This window comes from Gorilla gorilla, chromosome X, assembly GCF_029281585.2.
Source record: "Gorilla gorilla gorilla isolate KB3781 chromosome X, NHGRI_mGorGor1-v2.1_pri, whole genome shotgun sequence".
NCBI lineage: Eukaryota > Metazoa > Chordata > Mammalia > Primates > Hominidae > Gorilla > Gorilla gorilla.
The window spans coordinates 163896311-163910384 of NC_073247.2; the positions used below are offsets into that span (position 1 = coordinate 163896311).

At 35.1% G+C, this 14074-nt stretch overlaps 1 protein-coding gene across 1 annotated transcript in view; it reads right to left on the bottom strand.

Annotated features, from left to right (window-relative positions):
- The window catches only part of GABRA3 (gamma-aminobutyric acid type A receptor subunit alpha3), a 274967-nt gene that overhangs the window by 51675 nt on the left and 209218 nt on the right, over positions 1-14074 (bottom strand). Inside the window, exon 6 of the mRNA XM_019019216.4 lies at positions 7030-7112. Coding sequence (XP_018874761.1) covers positions 7030-7112 — 83 coding nt within the window. The remainder of the gene's footprint in view (positions 1-7029; positions 7113-14074) is intronic.

Sequence of the window (14074 nt, forward strand, 5' to 3'; positions counted from 1 at the left end):
CTAGGTTATCTAATTTGTTGGTGTACAGTTGCTCATAGTATTCCCATAAAATCCTGCTTATTTCTGTAAGGCAAGTATGATGTGCCTTCTTTCAGGCTTTTAGTAATGTGATTCTATTCTTTTATTTGCTTCGTCTGTCTGGTGAAAGGTTTATCAGTTTTGCTGATCTTTTCAAATAACTTTTAGATTTTTAAATTTTCTTTAATTTTTAAAATTCTTTATTTATTTTTACTGAAATATTTATTATTTTTTCCTTCTGCTTGCTTTGGATTTAGTTTGGTCTTCTTTTTCTAGTCTCTTAAGGTGGAAATTCAGGTTATTGATTTTAGATTTCTCTTTTAAATATAGGTTTTACAGTTATAAATTTCCCTCTAAGCACTGCTTTAAGCTGATGCATCCCATAAGTTTTGGTGTGTTATGTCATCATTTTCATTTGTTTCAAAATATTTTCTAATTCCCTTTGTGATTTTTTATTTGGATCATTGTCTGTTTAGGAGGGGAATGTGTTGTTCGATCTCAACATATTTGTAAATTTTGCGAACTTCCTTTTCTTACTGATTTCTAATTTTGGGTAAGAAAATGTACTTTGTATGGTTTCAATACTTTTAAATTTATTGAGTCTTATTGTATAACCTAATATATGGTCTACCTCAGAAAATGTTCCATGTGCACTTGAGAATAATGTGCAGTCTTATGTTGTTTGGTAGAACGCTTTATAGATGTTGGTTATGTCTAATTGGTTTATAGAATTGTTCAAATCTTGTATTTCTGTGTTGATCTGCCTAGATGTTCTATCCATGTATTGAAAGTGGAATATTGAAATCTCTAATTATTACTGTTGAATTGTCTTACTTTTCCCTTCAGTTCTATCAGTGTTGCTTCATGTATTTTGGGGCTCTGTGTTTAAGTGTGTATTTCTTTATAATTGTTATACTTTTTTCTGATGGACTGACCTTTTCATCATGACAAAATCTTCAAGGCTTCTACAGAGGAGGAAAGAAGAGGATGGGAATAGGGCTCCCTGGTCGTACTGAGAACTAATCATTTTTCTTGAATAACGCTCTTCAGAGTGTTAGGAGACTTGTTAATTTCCGGAGTTTGGAGAAAGTTTATTTTGACAATGTTTGAAAATTGTCTCATTGCTTTTATGGAGGAGTGGATTTTCAGAAGTTCTAACTCTGTCATTGCAGAATTGCTTTCTCACTAGAGGTTTTCTAAGATTAATTTTAACTGCCCATTTAGGAACTTAATAATTTAAATCACTCTCCTTCTTGATGTACTTTATTTGGCCTCCAGGACAACACGTTCCCTTTAGGTTTTCTCATACGTCACCTGTCTTCGCCTTCACGTTTATTAAATTATTCTCTTCTTTCTAGCTTCTAAATGTTATCATGTCTAAAGAAAAAGTCCTTCCTTGATTCTCTTCTCTTCTCTGTATATAGTCATTTCTATAGTGATCTCATCTAGTTGTATGGCTTTAAACATCATCTATGTGGATGACACCTAAATTAAATCTCCAATCCAGATCTCTTTTATGAACACCGAAGTTACATTCCAGATAATCAGCACCCAGGAGTATCATTTGCTTCCGTTTCCAATAACAACCCTCATCAAGGGTAACCACTATCCTGACTAGTGCTTCTATGTGGAAACTCCTTCCTGACATTGTATTGAGAAAGATATTTTTCTGAATATCAAATCCAGAGAAAAATACTTGAGAAATGAGCAAAACCAGAAAAAAGTATTATAATCATCTTGTAAGAATTAAAGCTTAACAATAGACATAGAGACTTTACTAGCTTGAAGGAATCTATTGATGTTAAGTCAAAACCAAGAGCAGGAAACGCTGTCACACTGAGTTAAAAGTTTTGAAATTCTCTGGTGTCAGGACAGAAGTACATAGGATTAAAGTGGTCACAACCTGATCAGTTGATTTTGCTTATTATAAGTGTGTTAATGGCCCCCTATGCTGCTGATGGTAATTCTTGAAAATTTAATATTAGTAAGTCTATATGCATAAGTATACTATACACATAGTATTTTATATGTATAGTATACTACACACCCAGTATTCTAAATGCATAAAGCACGATATACTATATGCATAGTATACTATACACAAACCCTGAGAGTGTTCTTCTAATACATAACAAGTTTAAGAAGCAAAATCAATCCTTAAACTGGCAATTTTGATGAGTGATTCTGTGTAGTGCTGTTTACTTTATTAAGAAATTCAAATGTTGTTATTCAAATACTATCAGTTTTGCTATCATTTTCCAGTGTCTGAGTAATCTTACCATATATTACTGCTCTTTCTGAATACTTCTAAACTTACTATTAATATTTTTATTTATTAAAAGTTAGATATCCGTGATTACGGATAAAGAGCATTAAGAAGTTTGAAAGTGTTCTAAGAATAACATTGAATTTATAAAATACCTAGGAATTCCAACTTCTTGTTCCTGAATCCCATTGCTTAATCTGTCAGGAATTTGGAAATACAACCAATGGCAATGATGGATAAAATATTAAAGACTTTTAACAGTACATATTAGTTTTGCCTGTTTGTATATATAGTATAAATAGAATCAGACTCTACATACACTTATGTATTTGGCTTTTGCTCAGCATTGTGGCTGTACCTCATCCATGTTGTTGAGTGTAATATAATTGTCATTGCTGTATAGTATTTCATTGCATGACTATGCTACAGCTTTTTAATCCATTCTGATGGACATTAAGGTAGTTCCCAGTGGAGTTTACTACAATGAGCTCTGCTATGGACATTCTTTATATGCCTTTTGGTATACATAAACAATGATGCCTGTTTGGAACTATACTCAGGACTAGAGATGCAAAGTTATATGATATGCACATGTATAGCACTATTAAATAGCACCAAACAATTTTCCAAAACCTTGGTACAAACGTAGATTCTTATCAGTAGCGTGTGAGAGTACAGATTTGCTCAACATCCTCACCAAGAAGTGGTATTTTCTGTCTGTTTTATGTTAGTCATTCTAATGGGTGTGTACTGGTAGCCTTTGGATTTTATTCTGCATTTCCCTGCTGACTAATGCAATCAGTCACTGTGTGTGTGTGTCTGTCTGTGCCTGTGTGCATGTGCAGGTGCGTGTGTGTGCCTGTGTGTGTGTGTGTGTTTGTGAGCTCGGGAAACTGTTTTAACAAGCACCCATTAAAGACTCTGGCCTTTTTTCTATCGGGGTTTCAGATACTTTTTATATAGATTTGCAGGATGTCTTATGCTTTTGAGTCCTTTGTTAGGCATATGCAATGCAAATACTTTCTCCCTCTCTGTGGCTTCTAATCACTCTCTTAATGATCTTCTAATAAAGAAAATTTCTTAATTTTGAATATATTTTAAGTCATCCTATTTTACCTTTATGGTTAATGTTAGTCTATGTCCTGTGTAAGCAATCTCTACCTTTTCCAAGATCATGGAGATACTCTCTTATGCTTTCTTCTATTAATAAAAGCTAGATTGTTTTATCTTTCACTCTTTCACATTTAGATGTGGAAACCATCTGGAATTTATTTTTGTTTATCATGTGATGTAAGAGTCAAGATGAATCTCTCTGTCTCTCTCTCTCTCTCGTTCTCTCTCTCTCTTCTATTCTGTTCCATGAGTATATTTGTCTACTTTGCAACAATAATACCTTTTCTGAATTACTGTAACTTCAAAATACCTCTAGATATCTGATATCAGATTAGATTTTAATGTAAATTTCCCAGATTTATGATTCTTTAAGATCTCCTTAACTATTCTTGTTACTTTAAATATTTCCATATAAACTTTAGAATAAGCATTTTTTCATTCTGTTTATGCTGCTTCATGTTTATATGATTTCTTGAGTATTTGGGCTGATAATTTTCATCAGTTTTAAAGTGTTTGGCCTTTACTTAATTATTGCTTTTGCTCCTTTATCTGCCTGTTTATGCTTTGCAAATTACACACTGCAATTTCTTTTATTAACTTTTATTTGAAGTTCAGGGGTACATATGCAGGATGTGCGGGTCTGTTACATAGGTAAACCTGTGGCGTGGGGGTTTGCTCTACAGATTATTTCATCACCCAGGTATTAAGATTAGTACCCATTACTTATTTTTCCTGATCTTCTGTCTCCTCCCACCCTCCAAAAACCCCAGTGTGTGTTGTTCCCCTCTGTGTGTCCATGTGTTCTCATCATTTAGCTCCTGCTTATAAGTGAGAACTTGTGGTATTTGGTTTTCTGTTCCTGTGTTAGCTTGCTAAGGATAATGGCCTCCAGCTCCATGCATGTCCCTGCAAAGGACAAGATATCTCGTTCTTTTTTGGTGGCTGCAGAATATTCCATGGTGTATATGTACTACATTTTCTTTATTCAGTCTATTATTGATGGGCATTTAGGTTGATTCCATGTCTTTGCTATTGTGAGTAGTGCTGCGATGAACATATGTGTGCATGTGTCTTTATAATAGGATGATTTATATTCCCTTACTATGACCCACATGCTTTTTACTTGTTTCTGTATTTATCTTTCTATCCTTCAGTTCTGCTTTTTTCTATTTATCAATTTTTCAGTCATCTGATCCTGCCTTCTGCTTGTCAGATCTATCCATTGAATTCGAATTTAAGATATTGTACTTCCCTGTAATTCTAATTTATTCTTCTTTATAGGTTCCAATTTTCTGTTAAAATTATAGGTATTTGATCTGCTTTAGTAATCATTTCTTTTTTTTTTCTTGAATATATTAGGCATAGCTTTCTAAAGTCCTTGTCTACAAACTCTGACATCTAAATCACCTGTAGGTCTGTTTATACATTTTGGTTTTTGGCATTGGTTTTAAAACTTGGTTTTAGGTCTCATGGGCCTGCCTATTCATATGATTATTGATTTTTCATTGAATTCCATACATTGTGTATAAAACTGTAGTATTTTCAAAGAGAAGTATCTTTTCCACCATAGAGTCTTCATTATTTACTTTGCTATACAGAAAGTATGGGAGAATTATCACCTTAATCTCACAACGGACTTGTGCTGGGTTATAGTTTTGACTAATCTAGTCTGTCTCTGCTATTGCCTTGTTCCTAAGATATAGCTCTCTAGGATTTTAAACTAGTAGTCTAGCATGTCCTTTTTTTTTTAGTACGGGAAGACTGCAGAAAAGGAAGCTCTGCTTTTCAACTTTTGTCGTATTAGCTTTTGTCCTCATGCTCTGTGCAAATTCAAAATTCATCAATTATATATTGAGAGGGAGATCAGCCATTAATTTGAGATGTTTCAGATATTTCCCTTGTGTCACCCTAGCCCTGTGTGATCATCAAATCATTGCTGTTTCTTCTCATCCACCAGTATGAGCCCTATGCCCAGCAAGCTGCAATCCAAGGCCAGAACTGGCAAACGTCCCCAGAGTTGAAAAAGCTGTAGGTCACAACTTCATCTATGAGAGGCTCTCCCCTTTCTCCAGAATTTTAGACACTTCAATCTTCACTGAGCTTTATTGTTTCTATGGTTCTAGGTTTTATAGTTGTTAATGAAGGGAACACTATTCACCAATAAACAACTCTGTCCTACCCAGAAATATTGCAGTCACCTCCTACTTGGGCTCCACATGGTTTGATCCCTCTTCTACTTATATCATTTTAAAAATTCCTAGTAATTATTTTAAGACATAAGTCAGATAATGCCATTCTTTTGTCTAAAATATTCTAATTGTTCTTCATTTTTCCTTAGAATATAATTCAAAGCCCTTTAATGGCCTATAAGACTTTAGATTACCTGGCCCCCACTTTGGTCTCATCCTTTTCTCCTGCTCTCCCCTTCCTCACTCTGGCCAGCCACACTGGCTGAACAAGTCACCTACTTTTCAGACATACGGTATTTTTCCTGCTTGTTCCTTCTACTCAGAGCTCTATTTCCATATATATATATGCATTGATAAGCTCTCTATTTTCTTAATATTTCTGCTTGAATGTTCCTTTTAAATCATTAGGGTGACACTAATCACCCTACTTTCAATTTCAGTGGTAACACAAATCCTCCACCTAGGCATGGATGATTCCCCTAATTCTGCAGTACTTTTATGTTTTCCCATGTTGCTTCTCATATTACAACATGCCTTATGCTTTACCCTTTAATCCATTATTTTATCTTTCACTGCCACTCGTCTCTCTATAATATAGCTCCACAAGAGCAAGGCTTTTGTTTTATTCATGGATGCATTCCAAGCTCCTAGAATAGAACCTGGCACACAGAAGACAATCTGTAAAGATCTGAAAAACTAATGATTGAGGAAACATGTTGCACTTAATTATTTGGGTCTTTTCAAATGCACTTTCTGTTTCAAAACACAGCTAAATTAATTTTGACATGATCAACACAGATTTTGGTATATTACTCTGATGACTCTGTATGTGAAACTCACTCTGAAATTTTTCAGTTCAAAAACTCACTCAAATTCTATTCAATGTTGATTTTTCTAATTCATTTGAAAATGGACTATATATTTACTACTTTCTCTGTAAAATGTACAGCTACTGGAAAAGGTAATACTTTCAAAAGTGAGCAAATCTTCAGAGTCTCTTCCTGCCTATCATACACTGTTAAGAATTGGATAGAAGTATATGAAGATGCAGGTAGAATACGCACTTCGAAAAATCTAACCACATTCTGTTTGACATATCTCGTCCTTAGGTAGCTGTGACTGTATTTTATATCACTTCTGTCTTGCTCTGTCCTTTGGGCAATTTAGAAAACAGACATTAATGTTTCAATCTAATGACAGAGAAATTAGTCTGAAATGGCAAAATAAAGTTTACTTCTTAGAAAGAAAACTCTTGTTAAAGGCTATGTCTCCTCCCCCTGATTAGTTAGTACTACTCAACCCCACTCTCTGACCCACCCTGATACCAGCCCGGATTAAAGGCCTCAGCTTTAGAAACTTGCAGTGGACAGAATAGAATATGTTAAGTTTCTTTTGGAAGATCAGGCAAAAAAAAAGAGAGAGAGAGAGAGAGAAAATACATACAGCTTCCAAACTTCAGTGGGCAGGCATGCACATCCATGGGAAAATCTTCCAAATGCATGGGACACTCAGCATGAATTGTTAACCTAAAAGAAAGGCAAACAGAAAATGAAATTAAGCTAAAATAAATGTTATTAAACACAGGGCTGCATTCCCACTCAGTTCCTAAGAATAACGAGATTTTTGTTTGTTTAAGTTCACTGAGATTCAAGTCTTTATGAACACAAAGGATGGATAAAATGAACTAGATAGCCTCTCAAAGAGGCATTAAGTACTCATATTTTTGGATCATATCTGAATCCCATCCTGTCACCTTTGAAAAACAGATATAACTTTTCTGCCCTAACTGTACTTCCTTAGACACCCCCCCAAGAAGCCTGGAAACACCAGGTTCTGACTCATTCACTTCTGACTGCACTTTAATTATTTCCGAAATATTTCTTCTCAGCAGGCTATTCTGTGAGTTAACCAATTTAAAGATTGCACTGAAGAGAAGAGATATGTAGAAAGAATATTTTTACCCTGATCATTAACAGATAGACAAAAAACATAATTCTGCTGCTCACAGGAACTGCTATAGCTTTGTTGAAAGAGATGGCTCTTGAGGAACACACACATACACCACACACACGCACACACACACACACGCACACACACACACACGCGCGCGCACACACACACACGAAAACTGACCACTCCAGGAAAAAATACAAAAGTGATGGAGGACATCGGAAACCTCAGAGGTCAAGTCTAAAGAGCTCATACTCTGTCAACAGAGGCAACATTTGGAAAAGATGCTGGATGGATTGCTCAGTGGAAATCTGAATGGTGTATGACGTTTACATACTCATTCCCCTGCAATAGTCTCTCTGAATAGTCTATTTCAAGGTTTCCCCTTCCGATTTTTTTTATTTTTTTCAAGGCTTAACTTTCCTCGGGTTAGATAGTAGCCTCCTATGTAGAAATGGGGCTCACACAGCAAAACCTAAGCGTAGCTTGGAAGCTAGCCGTCATGAGCTACTTCTAACTAGCCTTTATACTTCCCGGTTATATTGGACTCAACCTCTGCCATCCTTTTGGAGTTCTAATAAGTTGAGAAACTGGTTATCAATTATAGTGTCACCCATTCCCCCAATGGCTTCTTCCCTTAGATAGGCACTCCTGCTGAGAACTTTTCAGGGCCCAAGTACTCCTTAGGACCAGAAATCTCGCCTAATAAAATATCAATATATGAGACTGAAAAAAACATGCCTCACTTCTATGCAACCACCAAAGAAGCCTGTGGGGAAGTGTTTTGTTGAGGCGACAAATAAAGAAGTGCATGCAAGGGATCCCATGTGTGGTGTCTCCATTTCTCACCCTTCACATCACAGTGCTACTGTAACAGTGTTAGGAAGCAAGATGTTAACAAGAAAATATCCGCAGGCTATTGCTGCTTAACACGGTTTTTCTTTGGTTAATGAGAGTGAGATACCAGGAGATATTTCTTGTCAAATTACAGACATCCATGTGTCTATGAAGGCATAGAAGGTTCAATGTATAATTGTTATCATTATGATGATCATTGCTAATAACCTATGAGATGCTCACAGTATGTTACACCTTCTAAAGAAAGACTTAAACGTTAGACCTAAAACCATAAAAACCCTAGAAGAAAACCTAGGCATTACCATTCAGGACATAGGCATGGGCAAGGACTTCATGTCTAAAACACCAAAAGCAATGGCAACAAAAGCCAAAATTGAAAAAAAGGGATCTAATTAAACTAAAGAGCTTCTGCACAGCTAAAGAAACTACCATCAGAGTGAACAGGCAACCTACAAAATGAGAGAAAATTTTCGCAACCTACTCATCTCACAAAAGGCTAATATCCAGAATCTACAATGAACTCAAACAAATTTACAAGAAAAAAACAAACAACCCCATCAAAAAGTGGGCAAAGGATATGAACAGACACCTCTCAAAAGAAGACATTTATGCAGCCAAAAGACACATGAAAAAATGCTCATCATCCCTGGCCATCAGAGAAATGCAAATCAAAACCACAATGAGATACCATCTCACACCAGTTAGAATGGCGATCATTAAAAAGTCAGGAAACAACAGGTACTGGAGAGGATGTGGAGAAATAGAACTCTTTTACACTGTTGGTGGGATTGTAAACTAGTTCAACCATTGTGGAAGTCGGTGTGGCGATTCCTCAGGGATCTAGAACTAGAAATACCATTTGAGCCAGCCATCCCATTACTGGGTATATACCCAAAGGACTATAAATCATGCTGCTATAAAGACACATGCACACGTATGTTTATTGCGGCACTATTCACAATAGCAAAGACTTGGAACCAACCCAAATGTCCAACAATGATAGACTGGATTAAGAAAATGTGGCACATATACACCATGGAATACTATGCAGCCATAAAAATGATGAGTTCATTTCCTTTGTAGGGACATGGATGAAATTGGAAATCATCATTCTCAGTAAACTATCGCAAGGACAAAAAACCAAACACCGCATGTTCTCACTCATAGGTGGGAATTGAACAATGAGAACACGTGGACACAGGAAGGGGAACATCACACTCTGGGGACTGTTGTCAGGGGGGAGGGGGGAGGGATAGCATTAGGAGATATACCTAATGCTAGATGACGAGTTAATGGGTGCAGCACACCAGCATGGCACATGTATACATATGTAACTAACCTGCACATTGTGCACATGTACCCTAAAACTTAAAGTATAATAATAATAAATATATATATATTTTAAAAAAGTTAAATTGTATAAACTTATAATTAAATGGGTTACTTTTTTTTTTTTTAAAAAAAGAACATTCCCATCAGTAATTCCACTCAGGCCTACTGCTAACATTTGTGATGTAGGGACCCTGGTTGCCTGGAACTAAGGATTCTATTTACCTAATTTGCTCCCTATAGTGACCCTGTGAGGGACATATTGCAGACATTATTATCATCTTTATTTCAAAAATAAGAATTCATGGTGTTAAAGTGAGTTTCTCAAGTCACACAACCTGGAGAGCTGCAGTGCAAATCTGGTATTCTTTCTACACTAGCAATTTTCCATTCATCTGAGGGTAACGGTCTCCTCAGGTCCTCAGTAATCTTTAAGTCATATGAGAGATGTTCTAGTTATCTTTGAGCAAGTATGTTGTATGTATAAGGTAGTCATGGGAAGATACTAAGAAAAGAAGGAAGAACCAGAGGCACAAGCTACAATCATTGCCCTCATAGTGACCACTGTTACAGGAAGAGAAAGCTAACCCTCACATATGCAGTTAACCATTGACACAGGGCAAGAGTTGAGTACATTAGCCTGAATACAGTCAGAGTGCTTTCTGTTGCAGAAAAAACTTGAAGGGATATTGACAATCCTATGTCAATATGTGAAGGGAGATAAGGAGGGCAAGAAGATCAGACAGCATTGACATGTTTAAGAACTAATGAAAAGAGCACAACATAATTTGGTTTATGAAGTACCTTGCCCCTACAAACATTTGCTTTTTCTCTCTCCTCTGTGCTTAGGTGGGTTGAGCAAGAAGTGGATGGGAAGAAAGATAGAAAAGTTATTATAAATCAGTTTTGCCCCTTTGCATCCTGCTTTGATAGTCTATTTGTTGTGGTCTTATTCTCCATGTCCCCATAACTGCTGGCTAGACATAAAGTAATTTCCCCTTGGCATTACTCATAAGAGGCAGTGTCTTAAAAATAATAATATAAGTGGAGAAAAGGAACACAATTTTCTTTATTAAACTCTCATGGAATCTTTTCAGTATCCAACACAAGGAGCATGTTTTTCAGTGAAATACGTTTCTCTTGTGTCTGGTTCTTTGAGTCATGAAACCCCTTTTATGCCTTAAGAATAAAAGTCAGATTGGTGGAGCATTGCAGGCTAGCTTCAGAATTCAGCTTTTGTCCAAGACACATCGGAAATTTTGTAAATATTCAAGGGAACTTTAGTTCCCTCACCTATAAAAAGGAATAGAGACAATATCCCCTTCCCTTACATAATCCATCCATCCATTCAACATTTATTCATTTAACAACATCAGGGATTTATAGGGTAGTAGGAGGCACAGATTAGAAAAAAAGAAATCAAAGTCTTTATCTACTCCAGAGGATTATCACTATCATCATTATTATCTTTACTAAATATAAAAAATAATTTCAAAGAGAAAGCTGGGGCAGAATCAGAGCCTTTAAGTGACATGGTTGCCTCTGACTTCAGATCAGCAAAATAAACAAACCCTGTAAAAATTTCATGTCCTCTCTCCTTTTCCAACCTTTTTCCCTCTTCATGGATTCATTTGTGAAGCTCTACTAAGTTTGGTTGTATTTTTGCTAGCAGTTTTCAGTGAGCTTTTCAAAAAAGGTCAGAATCCCCTGAAAATGTGGCATTCAGATCATAGAACTATAGTCGCAATACAGGGGTTGGCCTGCTTTGCTCTTTATGCGAAGATCAGATACAAAGTAAGAGGCAATCCAGGAAGCCCCTTCTTTGGGAGACGAGGATACAAATGAAAATCTGACGACCTTTTTGGCCCTGCATCTGCACCCTTCTCCCCCACATACATATTTCAGTTATTACTCTCATTTTACCATGCTTTGGAAGGGGCTGCAACTTTTAATAGGGTGTTTAGCAGGTGCCTCACTGAGTAGGTGACATTTGAGCAACAATCTGAAGCAGATGAGAGAATGAGCCTTGTAGAAACCTGGGGAAAGAGCATTCAAGTTAGAAGGGGTAGCAATGCAAAGGCCCTGAGGTAGAAGTGTGCCCAGGGTGCTCAAGAAATAGCAACTAGGCTACTGTGGCTGTCTTGTAGAGATCAAGGGAAAGAGTAATAGAAGATGAGTTCAAAGAGGAAGCTATGTGGCATAAACTAGATAGTATAAGGGCTCCTGGATATTTTTGCTTTCACAATGAGTGAAATATAGAGGCACTGTGGGATTTTAAGCAGAGGGTAACTTGATCAAACTAGCATTTTAAAATTATGACAACTTTATGGAGAAAAAGTTAAAGGAGGTCAAAAACAAAACCAGGAAGATGAAGTCTAAAACTGCTTTATGATTAAAAACTCTCAAAAATCTAGGAATAGAAGGCAACTTCCTCAACTGATAAACGGCACTTACTAAAAACCCTCATCTAGCATCATAGTTAATAGTGAAAGACTAAGATACTTCCCCTAAGATCAAGCAAGGATGTTTTTTCTTCCTTATTCAACTTCTTATTGAAGAATTTAGCCAGTCAAAGAAGAAAAGAAATGGGGAATGACTGCTAATGGTATGGAGTTTCTTTTTTGAGGTGACTAAAATGTTCTGAAAGTAGATCTTGGTGATGGTTGCACAACTGTGAATATATTAAAATCATTTAATTGTACACTTCAAGAGGATAAATTGTATGACATGTGAATCATATTTCAATAAAGCTGTCTAAATAGTTAGGCAAGCAAAAGAATATAAGAGAATGATTGGAAAGCAAAAATCAAAACTGTCTTTATTTGAAGGTGACATGTTCAGACATTCCGTGTTCACAAATTTAGAAGTCCTAATAGCATTAAGGTGGCAATTCTCTCCAAATTGCTCTATATATTCAACACATGCGCTTTCAAAATCCCAGATTTTCTTTTTGTGAAAATGGCAGGTTGATTCTAAAATCTATATGAGAACACAAAGGATCTAGAATAGCCAAAGCATCTTTCAAAAAAAATCATGAGTACTTACACTTTCCAGTTTTAAAGCTACAGTAATCAATATGGTGCAGTTTTGGCCTAAATATTATAATACAGACTAATGGAAAAAAATAGAAAATCCAGAAATAAACTTTGATATTTATAGTCAATTGATTTTTGACCAAGGTGCCAAGCAATTCAGTGGAGGAAAAAAATAGCTTTCTCAATGTTTCTAGGAGAATTTAATATACAAGTGCAAGATATGAACTTAGACTGTTACCTCACACCATAAGCAAAAATCAACTAACAATGGATCATAAATCGAAATTTAAGAGCTAAAATTTCTAAAGGAGAACATAGGAGAAAATCTTTGTTATCTTGAGTTGCACAAAGATTTCTTAGGCATGACACCAAAATCATGATGCATACAAGAAAAAAATATGATAAATTAGACTTCATAAAAATTCAAAGCTTTTGCTTGTCAAAAGATACCTTTAAGAAAATGAAAAGGCACAAAGAAAGTGAATATATTTGTGAAACATACATCTGATAAAGGACTTGCATTAAAAATACATAAATAACCCTTACAACTCAATAATGAGAAGAAAAACAACCTAATACAAAAATGAGAAGTGTATATATATACACACATATACATGTATATATATATACACGTATATACACGTATATACATATACATGTATATGTGTATATATATACGTATACATGTATATGTGTATATATACGTATATATGTGTATATATACGTATATATGTGTATATATACACGTATATGTGTATATATATACGTATATATGTGTATATATACGTATATATGTGTATATATGTGTATATATACACGTATATATACGTATATATGTGTATATATACACGTATATATGTGTATATATGTGTATATATACACGTATATATACGTATATATACGTATATATGTGTATATATACACGTATATATACGTATATATGTGTATATATACACGTATATATACGTATATATACGTGTATATATACACGTATATATACGTATATATGTGTATATATACACGTATATATGTGTATATATATACGTATATATGTGTATATATACACGTATATATGTGTATATATATACGTGTATATGTGTATATATACGTGTATATATATGTATATATGCAAATAAGATATTCTGTTAGCTAATAAGCACATGGAAAGATGTTCGACATTATTAGTCATTTAAAAAATGCAAATTAAAACTACAATGAGATACTACTACATGCACACTAAAATGGCTAAAATAAAAAAGATCAACAATTTCAAATGTTGACAAGGATTTGGAAAAAAACATAAGATCATAAATTAT